This window comes from Bombus pascuorum, chromosome 15, assembly GCF_905332965.1.
Source record: "Bombus pascuorum chromosome 15, iyBomPasc1.1, whole genome shotgun sequence".
Lineage (NCBI taxonomy): Eukaryota > Metazoa > Arthropoda > Insecta > Hymenoptera > Apidae > Bombus > Bombus pascuorum.
In genome coordinates this window covers 5545618-5564830 of record NC_083502.1, presented here as the reverse complement: position 1 = coordinate 5564830, position 19213 = coordinate 5545618, and the positions used below count along the sequence as shown (strand labels likewise).

Sequence of the window (19213 nt, the reverse complement as noted above, 5' to 3'; positions counted from 1 at the left end):
TTTACTTTACGATAGTTCGTCCGATAAATTCCTATATCTGTCAGACTTTGGACTCAGTTTCTCCGACGAATTTCCTATTTATTCTTAACACTCTTAGCGAGGTTAGCTTCGATCAACGTTCAAATTAATACAATCTCTAATCTGTTTTCTATTAGTATAATTCCCTTTCTCGAATCTCTTTCACAGCTGAAAGAATATCACAGAGTAAAATGTGAATGTAATCTAGTAATTTACTTTGAATTATCTGGTGATATTCTAGAGACATCCATTAAAAGCAGTATGATAACGAAACTGAGTGTTATTTCTCTCTTTAACTAGTTTCTATTGGATTTCCCTTTAATACAGCGTTTCTAATTTATGCCACTGAGGTAGCTTCCTTTTTGCAACAGTAATAATGTAGTGAAGTTAAGTCGAATTAATATTCGAAATAATACCGGAACAGTTGTCTTTCGGAATCTGCACTTAAATTAACAAAGAATGGTAAATCAAGATGTAAAAACACTCTTGAATAAAACGTTCATTTTTATTTATCTACTGCTCGCTGGTTAAATAAAATGGCGCTCACTGTAATGGAAGTACAGACAGGTACGTTGTACGAACACCGAAGGACTAGACTATGGACGGGAATGTCGCTAAACGACATGAATATTGAATTTGCCTGGACGTACTCTCGATGTTGCATAACTCCATAGTCTTGTCTCTAACGCATTCATCCGTCGAATCAATGGCGGCCAAGAATATTAGGTTAAAAGGGAAGAAAGGGAACGATGAGAAACCGTGCTTTTATCCTGTGTTAAGGTATTTCCTCAGGTTTACAATTGTCGTACCTGGTACGAGGAATACTGCCGTTCGTTACTCGGCTAATTAGTTCCGCTGACACGATTAATAAGAAACGAACGAGGTACATAACCTCTAACGAGCAAGAAGTACCATGGATGTGAAATTTTTCTCTGGGATACTTAACTCTATCGTATAAGCTATCATGCAAAAACAAGGAATGGCATTAAAGTATTCTAGTTAGGAAATCAGATTTTAGTATTTTAATGAACCAGTAAAACATTTTCTTAATTAGGACAGAAACAAATGATTTTACATTATTTAAATCTCTTTCTTTTCAATGTGTAACTCTGAGCAGGTTCTGAAACGATTTTTTTTTTTCAAAACGACATACATCCAGTTATTTTTGTGCATACTAATTCAAACATTTAGTTTCCTGGTCGTACGTTGTGTACGAAGCTTTATTATTCTAAACGAATGAAAAGAAAGAATGGTGACATTCATTGCTTTATTCCACCGGAAAGTGGATATTTCCTGTTTGTAACTGGTTATACCACGCTTTGTTTCATATGCATACTTTTTACTTATACATAACCTCTTAAACTTCATTTCATATGTACATATATTTACTTGTAACCTTCTGTAACTTTGCAGTTCTAGAATTTCAATTGTTACCAACAAAATAAAATGAATATTCCCCATTTTTATCCTATTATGTCATTGGTAATACTCTTCATAGTAATACAAAATCTTTTTCAAATTCATTGGCTAGTAACACCAACTTTCAAAATTTATTTTATAATTCCAATTGTCACTAAACATTGCTAAGAATAAACATCCCCTATCCACTCCCTCGTGATAGAAACGAAGTAAAAAGTCTTTTTAAATTATTCTACATATATATATATATATATATATATATATATATATATATAATTTAAGATTATTATTTTGGTACACGAAGAATTTGGTAGGATTCCTTTGGCAGAGTTATCGAATTGGAAAGAAATGAGGTGTTTTATATTCAAGTTCCAACGTCGAACAACTTTCAATTTGAGCGCGGGAAAAGGGGTGGGCCAAAAGGGGGCGCGATTTTTCATCCCGACCACACGACCGGAAATAAATTAGACCACGGCTGTTCGTACACAACTATTTTACAAGTTCCACGAGCGCCAGCCGTTGCTTTCAAATGATCAATATGCACGCCGTGAGATAAATAAATTTCAATGGGTTGGCCGCAGCCTTTAGAATTCGCGATCCAGCCGGCGCCATTTGTCAGGCGCGCGGACCGCATGAAAGCGTTGAAAATACAAGAATCGATTTAGTCTTACCTTGCTGCCGAATATCAAGCACAGCAGCAGCGTCACCGTTAACTGGGTGTGACAGAAAAATATTACGTAGAGTAAATCCGGATTGGCTGGCGACTGCAGGAACAACCTGCAACCAGAAAGATTGTGCCCTTTAAAAGAACGATCGTGCCTTTTTGTTAAGTGCTAGTGACTTTTTCTTGTCTGGTTATAAAATCCTATTAAATTTTGATTTATGTTATTTAGATGTTCGTAGGACTGCAGTTGCATCGCAGTTAATTCAATTGCATTTATTGGAGATTGATCTTAGAAGTTCTTAATCTTCTAATGACTTTTCATAATCTAAACAATCCTAACTTCTTTTTAATGAATCCAGTACCTTCATTTATCTAGAAATTTTTCATACCAATAATGCCAACTTTCTAAATAGATCTAGTACTAAAATAATTCTGCGAATAGCAGAAATATCCAAGCGACCATAAAACCACCGCATAATCGAAAAATCCCACATTCTCCGATACATTAAACATATCGAATTTTCCACAAAACAGTCACAGTAATTTGAACAAACCTAAAAATTTCAATTCCATTTCGTCGTTGTATTCCAAGCTTTTTAACGAACAAGCAGGCGTATGAAAAAATCTCATTAGCGACCTAACCTTAATTTAGTTTGTCTTATTTGACTTATCTTAACTATTCTGGCTTTGTAAAATAGCTTTTGTCCCTTGCTTGAAAGCGTTTTCCCTGTGAAAATGGCGACCAAGTATAGACGCTTCTACCATTTGAGGTGTTTTCGTTTAGTTCTTAATTATGCGCATAATTATGGCAAGACACGCGAAGCTGTAAACTCGGAGCAAAGCTTCGCCAAAGTAATATAACCGCGAGTAGAAAGTGTAGTTTAACGAACCGCAAGTAGTTGGAGAAATTGGTACATCGCGCACACTTTTGGAAGGAGAAAGGTAAACTCCGGTTCTTCGCCAGAGAAAACCCGTATGGCGGTCGGTAAACTGTCAGATAACAATAAGAGTTGCAGCCAGCTTCCGTATATTGCGGTAAGCAACTCGTTGAAAAGCAATAAACCAGCCTAGACCTCTCTAAAAATTGCTTTCTAAATATTAATAGTCACTACCTTCTCAGATGGCACCACCATCGAACGGATATTAAAGTGGCCATTTCCAGTGTGTACCAACTTGAATTTCTCTTTGATCTCACAGATTAGAATTCTATAGATTAACCTCATAATCTAACCTCAATTTAGGCTAATGAATTGAGAGTAAAATTAGAGTATACATGTATGTAGAAAGGACAGGAAGGGTAGTATGATTAATTGACTGAAGGTATCACCTCCCTTAGGTAGAATTCCCTTGTTAATATTCTATATTTATACACCTAACCAAATAAGGAAACTGATCTATACTGTATACGTGTAGATGCCAGTGTAGATTATTCAGAAGTCTGAGGCCAACCTTAATCGATCGTCTTAATCATGTTTTCAATAGAATTAGGGACCTAAGCGACAAGCAAATGACGATAGAATTAGTAGATTAATAAATAGAGCTTAGATCTTTACCAGAACTTACTTTTAGATTCTCATCACTCTATCGCTATCGTTAATATAATAATATATATAAGATGGTCTGTGATTCGCGGTGAAAAGGAGGTTAGGGAAATTCTATGCCTTAAAATAAGACGAGATTTGCAATGTGTATGTAGATTTGCTTAATTCTTAGCTAAACAGGAGTAGAGAGCACAGGAAAAGGAAAATGGCGATTCTTTCGATACGAAAAGTTACTAGATAAGTAATGCCACCATTTACTGATAAAAATTACTGAATATGTCGTAAGACGGAGAAAAACCAATAGCGGTTGAAAATTGAAGAAGACATTATGATAAGTGAAATATTCAGATTGATTCGATACGATTTTAAGAAGAACGCCCGCGAGAAGCTTCTCCGGTAACATTATTAATACAGAACACGTGCAGTTGCACGAAGCATAATAGTTTCCGGTGTTCTGCTCTAGTTCGTGTTGAACAGGACCGAGTATCAGTGAAATGCATTATTAAAATTAACGATTCGCGGACGGCCCAATATTTGCAGGGTTTCACGGATTCGTTCGGCGTATTAAATTCAATGTTGCGCGATGGCGTGCTTCTGTCTATCCATTCACACCGCCAGCCATCAACCCGTTTGATGGAAAATTATTCGGATTACGCGTGACGGGTTTGGATATATGTAAATATAAAGGCACGACTGCGTTAAAATTTTGTGAAACTGTGGAAAATATACGTGTAAAAATTAATTGGAAAACGTAACGGTACTCCATGGTGTATTTACATACTTGCACTGTATTTCATATTTAAGAAATTTATTTCGGTGTTTCATTCGAAACGAACGATTTCTATTAAAACGAAACAAACGATTGCCACTTTGAGATTCTCGTGTCTATTATCTTACTCGGAAATTTCAACCAAATATCGTGTTTCGCGTATATTTCGGTAAACATTATTCTCTTGTTAATTATGAACGTTTGCGAACAGGTAAGTTTCTTTTAGCTTATTTTAATGCTATATACAAATAACCGTAAAACAATGGTATAGTATAATTAACTATTTAACGATTATAAAATAAATAATATTAATATTGTTGTATCAGTAAAGAACAACTAGTGAAAATTAACAATTTGTCAGGCATATTATTTAAATAATACCCAGAATTACTAGTTATATTTCATTCCTGTATAGTAACATTTTGACGTTCTTGTTATGAGGTTAGGTACAAAGGGGATATACGGAGACAAATAATTCTCGTGGCCTGAGTTGCTCATAATGACACCGTTTCGCCTCGCACAATCGCACGGTTTTTTCAGCACAGCAAAGAATCCTGTAGCCGTTTGTTAGACTTAGCGTTAACCACGGATCTCTGAGTACACTTTTAACCTGTCGCTTTCAACTACAGTACAGCACGAGCTTTTGAATTTATTCTGTTGACTTTTCAGATAAATTGGTGGAATACGCTGTACCCCTGGAAAAGAATTTTTAAACAAAGGATTTCCTCTCTCATAATATCATCAAAAGAGGAGCATCGTTAAATTCTATTTTACTTCTTTTTCCTTCTTATTTTTTACACACCCTAAGCGTGCAATATTTTTCACGGGGATTTATGAAGTTTAAAGTAAGTAAAAAGGAATGTTTATTTAGCTTCAAGGAAATTAGTGTTTTTAGACGTTCACGTTAATAAACGTGAAACGGCGGCAGTCTTTAACGTGTGTTATGTATTATTATCAATGTTCATGTACTTACATAGATACGTTTAGGAAGACTGACAGTAGAAATTCGTTGTAAATTGCCATCGAGATGAATCGACTCTCGTTGAACTCTGACGGTGTTTTTCTCACTACGATGCACAGCCTGATTCCCCATATAAGAAATATAACCTCAACTGGAACAAAGTAAAACATTTCTTCTTTTACTGTCGACAAAACGAATCTCACTAAGTTGTGTTTACATGTGGCGAAGAAAGCGATTAGAAGATTATTTAATTGATTAATTATATATATGATTTTGTTTAACGATTTCACGTATTGTTTATACGAAACATCAAATTAAAAGTATATATTAAAAGTATACAAAATTGTAAATAAAATTAAAAACATTAAAGATTACTAAAGATAAGTAACACGACTTGAAGGTGAAATAAAAAATTCATAATGCATTTTAATATTTTTTTACAGTGTGCTTTTTATAATATACTTTATAAAAGCAGAAAAAGTGGCGCAATTATTGCCAACAATTCCAGGTAAACAATTATTAATAATAACAACAACAAAAAAGAAAATGCGTTGCTGAAGTCAAAAAGGAAGATCTTCGCGTTTGGTCACGCAGCGATGTTTTTCACAAAGGCGAGATCTTCCCGTTCGGTTGTGTTGAAGTGATCGTCACTTCTGAGAAAACTCTACGTCTGGTCTTCGGTTTCTCAAGCGCTAAGGTCATCGATAGCGCGTAGACAAAAGAATGCGTCGATGACAGACCATAAGCGCTACACGTGCGACGTTGGTTTCGGCAGTTGTTTTAGTCTCAGGGTAACGTTGCTAGCGAAAGGATCTAGATCGGCTTACATTGTATTTCACATTTTGTACTTTATTATTCACCATATATATACTTTCAATACCTTACAATTTACCCACGCATTTCCTTAATTCCACGTACACCGAATAACCTTAACAGGTTGGCTAAGTGTTAAGAAACTCACGACGACGACGACGACGACGACGACGACGACAGTGTTACTCGAATTTGAAATTACCCAGAAGACTGAAACTCACACTGCGGTCGGAATAATATAATAAGACACAATAGAGAAGGGAAAAGAAGGAAGAAAATTGCCGTGATTTTCTTCCCGTGGAAGAAATTGTCCTATTACAGTGGTTCTTATTAAATTGTACTCTCGAGGATTCTTGTGGCATAGCCATAATATCGTGTCGTCTGTCGGATGAAGGAATCGGCGTATAACCGCTGCATTCTACGGCCAATTTGCCAACGTGGAATTTCCTGCTAGTTTGATGCAGAATTTTAGCAGGAACAGCACATCAAAGATAGACCGCCTTATCTTTGATGTGCTTATCAGCAACATCTAGCAATATGATTTAATCGCCGTTTAGGTTATGTATCGTATCTACAGACCTTCGTTCCTTAAATTCTTTGGTAATTGTTATTGAATTACTTTGGAAATTTCTGTGGAGTTTGAAATTTCCCAATTTCTTGTTTAACGTTTAAAATGGCTCGCGAGAAATATGGTAATAGAACAATTCTACGAGTTGCTTTTGAACTGTATATTGGATTGGCAACTAATTGATTGCGGATTTTGTTATCACCGCCTAATGACAACCCAATATTTTCGTTTCTGTAATCCATTATTTTATTTGTTATATTTTGTCGAATTACAGTCGTATGATATATATATAAAAGTATCGTTGAATAAACTTCATTAAACGAAACTATCCGATTCAAAAGGATCTTCCATTCAGTCGCGACTGTTCCAACTCGTCCATAACTACGATTCCATTTATGATCATACAGTATATCCCCTCGTTTGGATTTCCCAGGTCCATTAAATTCCAACAAAACGATACACATTGCCTTGTCGCATAAAAATTGCAATTCAAACGAATCGCCTTGATGTTTGTACAAATCAATTTGAAATGGTATTTACCGTTTCATAAAAGGGTCCGTTTACGATGACCTCATTGCAATTTTTCATTTGACTTCCGCATCATACGTTTTAATTCGGTAATAACGAGGTCGTACGTATCTTATATTCCTTTATGCATAATTTTGCAATAAAAGAGATAAACTAGCCTCTCCTCTAGCGACTTTTCTCTCGATAAATTTCCTCTGAAATAAGTTATTCGTTCAGTACCTTTTTCTTAGATAATTTTCCCTTCAAATAAGATCGAACGATATTACCCTTTAGTTAATTTATCCAACGACTCTTGCTAATTATTTGATAAAAGTAACTTCTACTTTTGTCAAATATTTTCGTTAACTTGGAATTTCTCGATTTTTCGAATTTTCCTACATCTCTTCACTGTACTGTTTATTTCGATTCGTAAAGTATGGTGCGAAGGGAAAGAGATCGATGGTCGATGCAAGCAGTGAACGTGTCGGTTTTGCTTGTCACTAAGTCACAGTAGGCTAGTAGCGACAACTTTTTGCGAAATATCTCTGACATATTTGAAAATCATTGAAATTGGCGAGGGATTGGTCTTTCGACAAGATCACCAAAATTTTGAAGACCAAGATTTTTAATAGAGCGACGAAACCCTGTAACAGAATATTCTAAACTTAGTCAATCCTAGGCTTGTACATACGTCTAGTAACTTTCCCACCGAAAAATTCCCTAGAGTGTTGCAGCGTCTGCTAAGCGTCATTAACAGTCCAGCCACGTTATTCCAGGCACGCTCAACCCAAAAAACAAAAGAACGAAGAGGGTTACGAATGAAGAGGAAAGGAGTACAACAGAGGCAGAAACCGTTTTAGAAAGGGTTGTTTTTCCTCGTCAAGAAAGCTCTCGCCCTAATGCGCTCGTGGAATATGCACTGGTCTGGAACGACGAAAAAACTCAACAGTTCCTAGCCTGACTAAACACGGAAACAGACAGCATCGTTTCTGGGAAACATTTACATGTATAACATTTTTCGTGCGTTGCAATTAAGGACATCGAATTAAGCTGAGTTTTCAAATCATTACCGCGCATCAAAGGAAAAATTTGTGAAAAATTCATCAGAATTTTAAACACCCGAGGCATTTCGCTTCTCTTGCAAGAGTGGAAAGTTTTGTTTCAACGAATTTTTGTTGCGGAGAAAATGTTAAAATATACGTGTGTATATAAGAGGGAATGGGAAAGGAAAATTACCTATCATTTTCGCGCTATTCAGTAAATTCTGGTCGTATATTATGTTACGTTTCTATAATTCTCTCTCGTTTCCAAAGCTTTGTAAAATTCTCTAGTACATTATGCTTGATATATAAATAGATATTGGTTATTTTCAGACAATTCTTAATGTTTAGCATTTTAAGGTCAGAAATGAAAAATCTTGCACCGCTGGATTTCTTAAATCTTCTCTAACTTTCCAAGCTTTGCGAGACTCAAATACATTCTTAACGCAAATACCTCATTATTCATTTTCAAGAAACTGTTAAACATTTTGAGGTTAAGAACGATAAATCTTCGATTATTACATTTCTTCAACATTTCCCAGATTTTGAAACTTTGCACGAATTTATTATTTTCCAATTTTCTACCGTCCAAATATATGCTATTCGTAATTAATTAATTTTTTAATCTGTTGAGTTTAACTAACCTCAATTTTCTGAAGCTAGTTAAGGAGGTTAGGGCACACATTTGATTCTGGCCATTTTGGTTTTACTTCTACTTTATGTAATTAAATTATTCCAGTTAAAATAACAATTAAATGAACGATAATAATTAGAAAAAATAATTGAAATAAAAAAATTAATCCAATTCATAAAAATCATACAATTAAATAAAACAGTAAAACAACCAAAAGGTGCTTTTTAATTTTGAGAAAATAAATATGCTTAGTGGAGAGTTAAATTAAATTTTGCTTAGTAGAAAATGTTGACTGTGTTAGCGGAATAAAATTGATCAACGTTCTCAGATGACAACACCTGGTGACGCTTAATCATTCGGTTAATTGATGGGACGTTCATGGAATTTCGGGTGGGATTTTATGAAGTGAATGATTGATTTCTGTCAGCCAGTGGGTTTTAATGTCGATAGAAATTCTCACGGGAATTACCGGAATACCGTGGCCTGCATTGGACATCTATAATTCAAAATACAATAAGACAATTTATCAAAGTAGAAACAAACCCTTCTTTTATCTCAATTGAACAAAACGTGTGATATACGATCGTAATATCAAAAATTGATTCCTTTTTATTATGTGCGTTCATAACAACGTCAGCCATCAATTTTTAATATGGAATGACGCAATTTATTAGCAACATAATAGTCTGATAATTAATGATATATGGAAGAGCATTAAAAATAATTTAATCTTCGATATCGGAATACATTGGTGTCAAAATTTTCGAAGATTATAAAGTAGTCGTATTTAATACGATAACTATAAAATACTTAAAACAATATCGTTTGTGATCAATCTGAATTAAGTAATATAATTATAATAATCGAAAAATTGTTTTAATTGTTAGCAAAAGAAATGTAAAACAAATAAAAATATTTAAACGATAAAAAATGGTGTAGATATTCACATCAGTTGTAATAAAACTTAAGAATATAGTAATTATAAAATCATCGTGATTAATATTATCCGTTGATTCCTTTCTGGCAATAGAATTTATTTTTTATTTATTTATGCAATTTAGCTTTCGTCATTTAAATCGTCAAATTTTTCAAAATATCAAAATTTTCATTCAATATTACAATATAGTGACAAAATTGGTTACACTATTAGAAAGGTAAGTGGTAAAGCCAAAAGAAAAGAAACTAGCAGCTCTCCATACGAGATCTAGTTACCTAGAGGAGGTTTTAGGTTCCTAAAACCGCTATTTTATATCACCAGCCATTATCTCCGATACTTCGACTCTATTCTGCCTCTTCAAATGGCTAAATTCGTCTTCACGTGAATGTTATCCGATCGGTAGATCCACTTTCATGCAACGACCTTCTGATTTACATTTCGAAATTAAGATCTCGCGATACGGTGCGCATCGAAACGAATTCCAGAGATACCGGGACACTGCAGAGACTCGTTGAGATCAACAGAGCTGTACTCGGTCGATAATATTCGTCTTTTCAATGTAAAAGTTTCACTAAAAGAGATGCAAAAGTGGCGGCGAAGGAGAGTAGATTTCAACTCGAAAGAGAAGGAAGTTTGTATATAGAAAAGATGGAATTTTTGAGATTTTGTATGCAGTGATTGCAAATTTACATTTTAATTTTAAGGGCACGCAATGGAATGTTTTTTTTTTTTTTTTTTTTTAACATATACAGATGGCACGTGTTGGAAAGTTAAGGTTCTGGAAATTTTGGTTATCGGAAATTTGTGAATGAGAAAATTGAAATTCCCTGACAGAAATTTTAATTTCTGGTGAATATGAGATTCCTGCTTCTGAGAATAGGATTTTTTGTATTCATTATAAATATAAATTCTGTGACTTATTATTTATATGCGAAAGATGGTCGTGGTTGTAAAATTATAAACAAATGGATGAAAAAATATTTGATACGAAGATTTGTAATATTTTGAAAAACAATATATTTTTAAATTTTTACGACTAAACCTTGCAATTTTCTACCATCGATTTTTCATGGAAATGTTTAAAAAAATTTTCTTTTGCAGAAATGTTACACTGTTCTTTATTTTTACTTTTTTCGATGCTTGAGCTTATAGTACTAAACTTATATCACTTTTATTATAAAAAATCCACCCTTACGATTTCCATTTTTACTCAAAATTATGAAGAATTATAGATTTGATTAAAAAGCATACAATCTGTTGAATTCTTTGCTTTAACCCTGTAAAATTGGGAACGGAGTGAAAAAACTGTAACCATAGCCATTACTTTTCATTTCACGATAATATTGAACATCGTTTCTTATACTTTCCCACCCTTGTTTCACATTTTATTTGCGAAGGGGTATGTTGGAATTTGCCACAAAATTTATTTGAGCCCTGATCCATCGTGAAACTTTGCCTACAGCAAATAAACGTTGATTTATTTTTTCTCCTTTTTATCATTTCATTCCGCAAAGAATTTATCTCGTATTTATTCATGAAATATTATTTAAAAATATATATATATATATATATATATATATTGAAACTTCTAAAATTTATATTTCTCAATCGACGAATCTTTCACAATGCCCATTTCCTTAGTAATTGAAATCTCCAACATACAAATTCTCCAATAATCAAAATTTCCAATATCTAAATCCTCCGATAATTTCCACCGTACCAGTTCTTAATTCTACACAAACTTCTACAATACAAATTCTCCAACAAATAAAATGTCTAAAATTCAAACCTCTGTACATTCTCACTAGCTGGTGATAATTTCAGGAAGCAAACACGCTTTATAGTAAGATACATAAATTCCCCAGAAAGCTATTACATAGCAGTTATATTATTTTATTTGAACGATTGTAGTGTTAGAAATATTTGTCGCTAGACTAGATGGCGATACTGAAAGTTTTTATTTGTTAAAACGTTGGCACAATTGCCAGATAGGAAGACGCTTGACCATCCTAACCTCTGTTCAATGAATCCAACGGGTGATTTCTTCGAAGAAAATTTCCATATCTACGAGACTGCGAGAAAAGTACGGTGACGAATAGTTATCGACAAACGAATGAGTTATACGTCCGCCGAATGGGCTGATATCTCTTGCGGACGTTTAATAACTGTCCTTACCAAGGCAATATCTCCTATGAAAACTCCCTATGGTCGTGTTTAAACCAATTAAAATCGCTTTATAAATCAATCGAGAGATGGAACCCGCAAGTTTTACGTTGCGGGATACCATAGGACGACGTTAAGTGGCTTAAAATTTATGTCTCGTAGTAAAAGTTTTGTAGAAAATTGGTATCTGCACCGACCACGTAATTTGTCTTAGATATAATACAATTTTTTAGTAATTTTCAATCATATCCTTTATTAAAATTTTCTAATCTTCACTTCTTTCTTCATTGTCAGCAAACTTATTACAAATTTGCCAATTGGTCAAAATCATAAAAGTACTATTGGTGATTACAATTATAAAATTGTTTAAAATTATTTGAAAATTGTCTCAGATAATTCTCAGTAGTAGTTTCAGATACCTGATGCTTTCAAATATTCTCAAATATCCTAAAATACTACAACGACCATTCAGATGCTATCAAATATTTTTAGCTGCTACCTTTCAGTTTGGATTTCCAAGAAATTGTTATTTTTGAATCGTGCTGGACGATTTGAACTAATTTCAGATACTGTCAAGTGCTTTCAATTATATTCTGACGTACTATCAAAGTACAAACATACATTTTTTAATGTACTATCTTTTATATTATTTAAAATACCATCTTTTAATATACTTTCACACTAACAATGTTACATCAGTATTACCTAACCTATCCCTGCAATTTGTACACCAAAAATAAGGTTAACAGAAATCCATAATTTCATAATATCAAATTTCAAAATGGCCGCAAATTGCATGTGTACATAATCGCACTTCATCAACAGTCCTCTTCAAACTTTCCTACTCGACAGAGGCCATTGATTCAAATCGTTCTACCAAAACACAGTGCAACTGATACTGTTCTACACAGTGAGTATTGCACAGCGAGACGAGAAATGATAGAGGAGAAGGCATGCATTAGGCGATTGGTCGAGAGTTAAAGCACTCACGTATGGTGAAACTGTGATCCCACCAGTCAGTCCGGCAGAGATAAGCCTTCAGGTCGTCCGCTGTTCGTGCCACTATAACTACAGGCGGTGCAACCAGCGTGCGGATGCTCAGGAACACGCTGAATGTCATCACGATGACGCCCAGTCGCTTCAGCAGACTTCCATCCGTTATCTTCACCGCTTTCGCCGATTTCACTCGAAATATCACCGATATTCTGCAAGCAAAATCCGCCAACATCTGGTTATCGTCTATTATTAACCCAGGATTTTGGGAATAAGGCAATGTTCAATAGGAATTGCGGGAACGCTGTTTATTGCCAGATTCGGATAGTTCTCTCAATGAGCAAACGTGAAATCTTCAATAGCCAATGACAAGATTTGTGTACTAGTTTCTACTATTATGGTTCTTATAGTTACTATATTTGTTTTTATATTAACCTTATAATTCTTAGATTCTAGGGATTTCTTGGTTTTTAGACATCAATGTATTTTGAAGATTTGCAAGGATGCATTATTTTGGGATTTTTATGGTATTTTCATGAAGGTTGGTAGCTCTTCTTGTTGTATGGCACCCTCCTGATATTTTAGGTTAACACTAGAGCTACCTACCATGGTGCTCAGAATTATAGAAACATGGGAGACTTACAACGGTGTATTTTATTTGTATTCTTTTGATTATTATTCGTCGAGTGGACCAAGAATTCTTATTGATTGGTGGTTATCTATTCCGTTTCTAGATTAGTAGCTCAATTACTGGGGGAATTCTTGCTATCTCTGTCCTAGTTTATGAAATGCTCAAACTCCTCAAATCAAGAATTACCGTGGACCACAATGATTCTCTATCCTATGCCCAAGTGCCGTCTGGATGATTCTCAGACTACCAAATAACTTCCTAAACGCTTTCACGAAAAGGACACTTGTACCAAACGTTCAAGATCTTCTAATTTTTTCTGAAACAGAATAGAAAGTCTCTTAAATGCTCCTCAATCTCTGGCCCTTAAAATAGTGGAGCAAGTAGAACATCGCTATCGGCAGGATGCAAGGATGCTCGAGATTTAGTAGCGTGGCCGTTTTCCTGACCAATAGAGCGTGTTCAAAGGATGCAACCTCAAGGATGAAATCTGTTCCGAGGAGTGCACTTGTGGCGATAAAGGCAGCGACACAAGAAAGACTGGAAAAAAGCTGTTTTCGCTGGTGGAACGAAGGAGAATCCACCTAAGTGGGCTTGACCTTTGGTAATCGTCTCAGAGGTTCATTCAACGATACATCTATTAGCAAGAGTATCGTACTACAGAATTTACGTCATGAAACAGGTCGATGATTTAATACAATTTAAAGTCCCATTTATGGAACCTCAGACTCGTTTCCGTATATTTTAATCAATCTACTTTTCTTCCTAGATTTTTATTTGTCTTGATCAACGAATTTGCAAGATTCTCCCAACTGAAGGGGACCTTTGAAAGGCTTAAGAAGGTCTCTTTTTTACTCGCCAATTTCCATTCTTCGGTCAGACCGTCCATTGAAGTTAGCCGAACGTTGGAATCCTTCTCCACTTGGATACCGTTTATAGTCGGAAGCATCAAACGATATTAGCATAATTACTGTGATTACCGGTATAACCGCAGCAAACTTCAAGCAATGTTAACCGTAACAATACTAAGTGTAACACTGTTCAGTGAGAATGTCTAAGACAATCCAATTTAGCATCATCCTTTGAGATAGTCTGAACTGAAAACTATGTCAGTTGTTCTGTATTTGGAATGGCTGTCAGTTTATGACTTGGACAACACATCCTTCACATCATTTTTTGGCAAAGTTCGAATTGCCTACCTCCCCAAGTTGTAAACCTTACGATGCTGACCTCATTAAGAGGCTAACAAACAGCTTAAGCCCGACCAGTCAGGGCAAAGGTGAACAGCTGGCAATACCAAAGGATATGCGTCCACGAGAAGACAATAGAAGACCATGGAAAACCATACGAAGCTTCTGGTGATAGCAAGCAAGTAGCAGCAACATCCTATCACAGTCTTCATCAGATCGTCAAACTCTTTGTGTACTAAAAGTGCAGGAAAATTACCAAACCATGCCAATACTCGATATACTTAATTTACCTTCACCTTGAACGTGGTTAACGTTTATATCAACCGGTCAGTTGAATCTGATCGATCGCCATTTAGTTGACAACTCGCAACGTCAGTAGTGCGAAGCCTTTTTTTTTTTCGTGGAGGAAATCCGCACGGACATCTGCCGCCTCTAGTGGGGAGGGCTGCGTGGTAGTGTCGGACTCCAACCGACTAAAACCTCCCCGAAGACTGTCTCTCCTGCGTCGAGGGGAGCCCGGGAACCGCTGCGGCGACACACCGCCCCCCGCCCCCCGCGCAATATTCCGTCTGTACTACGTCTCTCCCTTTCTCAGAGGGCGTCCGGATCCCCAACCGGACTGTTTGGTATCTCCCGGGTGCTGGAAGGTCCAGCCCCTAACTTCATTCCCCTTCGGAGGTCGCTGCGGCTCTCCCGCGCCCCATATAGGCGCGTCCACGAGCAAGTAGTGCGAAGCCTGTGCTGATTACAACAGTGCTAAATGTATCGATGTTACCTGAGAGTCCCAAAAGCCTCAAAACTCCCGCTCATCGATCCTCTGACAAACAGTCGACGACGTTCTCAGACTGCCTCAAACACCAGTCTCCACCTTGATCAAACTGTCGAGTTTTCCCGCGAGAGCTCTACCTATTCAACGAGATGCAGATTAAGTACATCCACTGGCTCGGTCTAAGGTTCAACAGTCCGAGTTTCCATTCGCAGTGAAACGCGATCTTAGTCGAGGAAACGGAGCGTAGAATCGACGATTACAATGCACTACGTTCTGCTATACGATCCTTTCGTTTGCCTAAGGAATCCGTTTAATTACTTGTACACCTTGGTTGACCCAGTTGTCGTGACCACTGGAAGCGATCCTCGAGGCGAATAAGAACCTCTGACAGCAAGCTACCCAGTCCGAGGGAAAAGTTTCGCCATTGCTCTAGGGAATCGGCCAGGTCTTGGGCAAGATCAATGTGTCCTTGGTGCTAAACACAGGTAACAGGTGAGTCGGTGAATCTTGAAGCAGCTAAGTGGAAAATTGCAGCTGTTAAATCCTGGTCGACGATGGAAACTTCTCCTATTCTGCGTTTGAACATTATCAATTTGTTTCACAATATTGTTAACATTATTCTAAACTTGTTTCATCATATTAGTTCATTATTATTAATATTACTTATTAAGATGACGAAGACTTGATTAATCCTTGTTTGATCGTGGATATGGTCAAACTGTGTTTAGAAATGGTGAAAGGAAGATTTTATTTTATACCAAGGGTTCTCAATCTGTGTTACAAGGTTTGGTAAAAAAATTTCTTTCGAGTAAAAATTTGGGGAACATTGAAATACTCTTCAAGTACCAAGGCTTCTCAAGCTGGTTTTTAAATAAAGCAAATTCTTGTGTGGATAAAAAGTCTCGCAAGTTTGACAATTTTTATCGATTACGTTTTGAAAAAAATTCAAATAGATTGAAATATTCAACATTTACAGCATGGGCTCTTATCCTGTTCCTTCTAACGTTGCCAATTTCTATTAATTAATTAATATTAATTGAGTGACGATAAAGCGCTCTCATATATTGTAAATGAATCTTGGAAGTTCAGAATTCAGTAACGAAATATTGTTTCTGCCAAAAGTAAGCAGCTGTCCACATATTGGGTTGGCAACTAAATAGTCACTTAGTTGCCAATACAGTACTCCTGTACATTAGCAATTGGACGGTCGGTTTAATTAGTGTAATTATCGCAAGTTCTCGAGTATCAAAGGAAAATATGCCTAAGGGAGTATCGACGATGATTAATGGAGCTTTGGTTATGAGTCAGACGAAAATAATATTCCTGGCGACATTCAGACGAACTTTCCTCACTTTCAACTTTCGTCAAAGAAGTCAGGCGCTCAGGATTAATCCAGCCTGAAGGCAGAGGGCCACGAATTATTCTGTTTTAGTTCTGTGTTAAGTTAATATTTCGCGCGAGTTTGCCACTTTTCTTCGCCGATACAAACAAAATATAACGGCTCGTCCCGTGGCAAGTAAATTACGAGTTTGGAAAATGTTGAAGATTCCAACGGGAGAGACAGGCGAACTTTTAGATCGCAAGCGCGGAGTTTTTATCGGAATTGGATTATTTTTAATCAGCAGACAGCTTTACCGGGTTTGATCGGACTGGTGGCAAGTTTGGGGAAATTTAGTCCGCGTATCTCGAAAGCTATATTTAAAATTATGAGCTGATGCCCGTCACGAAATTCTTTAAAAACGAGCAAAAGCTTGAAGGGCTTCGAATTTAGGGTTTTAAATCTTGGGAAATTCTTATGGCGATAATTAGTTCGGTAATGAATCTTTTTTAATCCTTAGCTTCTGTTACTATTTTAATTCCTGAGTGTTAGAATATTTATTTTATTAGTTTGCATATTAAATTTTAATTTTATAATATTAAACATAACATATTTAAGTTTCGAAATAGTAGAACACTTAGATTCATCAAAATTGTGGATATCAGATTATTGATTTTTCGATCAGTGAAAATACAGAATGTTTGCACAAAATTAACTTTAATTTGCAAAAAAATAAAAATTACTATTTTTGTGATTGTAACATTTGGTTTATAGTTATTCAGATGCGCATAAAACAATGAAACGTATCTTTTCTCCTTTGAAATGTCACAATTTGGAAAATTAGAAAACCAGATTTCCACATGTTTTCTCTTTGAAACGATCGAATCTGGAAATTAGATAATAGAAATTGTAAAACCGAATTTCCTATTGCCAAACCTTTTCCCCTTTGAAACGCCGCAATATAGAAAAATACATTTCTCGATTTCATGTAGCGATCGAGTTCTCAAAATGACATGAAACTACGTGGGCAGGAGTTAATTAATAGATGATATCATGAAACTTCTCAAATTTCGTGGAACAATTGGTTAAGCAAGACAAAAGGAAACAGAGACGTGATCAGAGAGGTAATTTTGAGTTTCCAACCGGAATTTCTAATTATGTGTGTCGATTTCTCGTGTAAGTCAAGCCTGTGCATTAGCTCTGGCTGAGTCGACTTCCGTTAATTATAACTTGCAGCTTCTGACAAAGTTGCACGTCGCGTCGATTAAGCGGCAACTTCGGCTAAATAACATTAGAATGCCGGAAACAAGGACTGGGTGTAATGGCGAGCATACTAGTAGACGAAGAAAGAGAAAGTTTAACAGTGGACCCAGTGTAGCAAGTTTAACAGCAAGTTTCAGGGCCTTGGTTAATCGTGTTAGCTCCGACAACGAAGAAAAGTACATCGTCCACAGGATATTACAGCAACTTGCAGATTCAAGGGTCAGTTTTGCTTCAAATGGCAGTTTAGATTACATTAATACGGCGTTGAATATTAATAGTTCTTATATGATTTGAAAAAATATCACTTAGTGAATTTTCTATGACTCAAACTATTTAAGTAAATTTTCCCATGAATCAAATTAAATTTCAATTAGGCTTCAATAAATTTTCTTGTAACATTTCCATGTCACCGATAAATTTTCCTGTGACTCAAATAACATTTCCACGACTTCAAGAAATTATTCCTCGACCCAAATAGGATTCCTATAGCTTCAATAAATTGTTTTCTGATTCAAATAACATTTCCACATCTGGAATACATTTTACTATGACTCAAATAACATTTCCAAGACTTCAATAAATTTTTCCTTAACTCAAATAGGATTCCTATAGCTCCAATAAATTTTCCACTGACTCAAATAACATTTCCACGATTGGAATACATTTTACTATGACTCAAGTAAAATTTCCATGACTTCGACAAATTTTTCCGCGACTCAAATAAAGTTCCTATAACTTCAATAAATTTTCCTCTGACTCAGATAACATTTCCACGATTGGAATACATTTTACTATGACTCAAGTAACATTTCCACGACTTCAATAAATTTTCCCATGACTCAAATAAGACTCCTCTCCAACCACGATTATTTTCTCCAACTTTCCAAGCTTCTTTCAAGTTTCTATGCTTTCTATCTCACTAACTTCTGCCATTATCGAAAGAAAGAAATCGGAACGTGCCGTTCGCGGAAATCGTCATCCATCCTTCAACCCTTTAAAATAGATCAATGTTTCACGA

General features: G+C 35.7%; 2 protein-coding genes across 5 annotated transcripts in view; both read right to left on the bottom strand.

Annotated features, from left to right (window-relative positions):
• Nucleotides 1-19213, bottom strand: part of LOC132914510 (protein maelstrom) — a 348506-nt gene that overhangs the window by 92754 nt on the left and 236539 nt on the right. The window lies entirely within an intron of this gene.
• Nucleotides 1-19213, bottom strand: part of LOC132914508 (metabotropic glycine receptor-like) — a 197200-nt gene that overhangs the window by 11967 nt on the left and 166020 nt on the right. For all 4 annotated transcript variants that reach the window (XM_060973683.1, XM_060973682.1, XM_060973684.1 and 1 more), the window contains 3 exons: nucleotides 13025-13239; nucleotides 5385-5523; nucleotides 2109-2214 (listed from right to left, as the gene is read on the bottom strand). In XM_060973683.1, the coding sequence (XP_060829666.1) occupies nucleotides 2109-2214; nucleotides 5385-5523; nucleotides 13025-13239 (460 nt within the window). The remainder of the gene's footprint in view (nucleotides 1-2108; nucleotides 2215-5384; nucleotides 5524-13024; nucleotides 13240-19213) is intronic.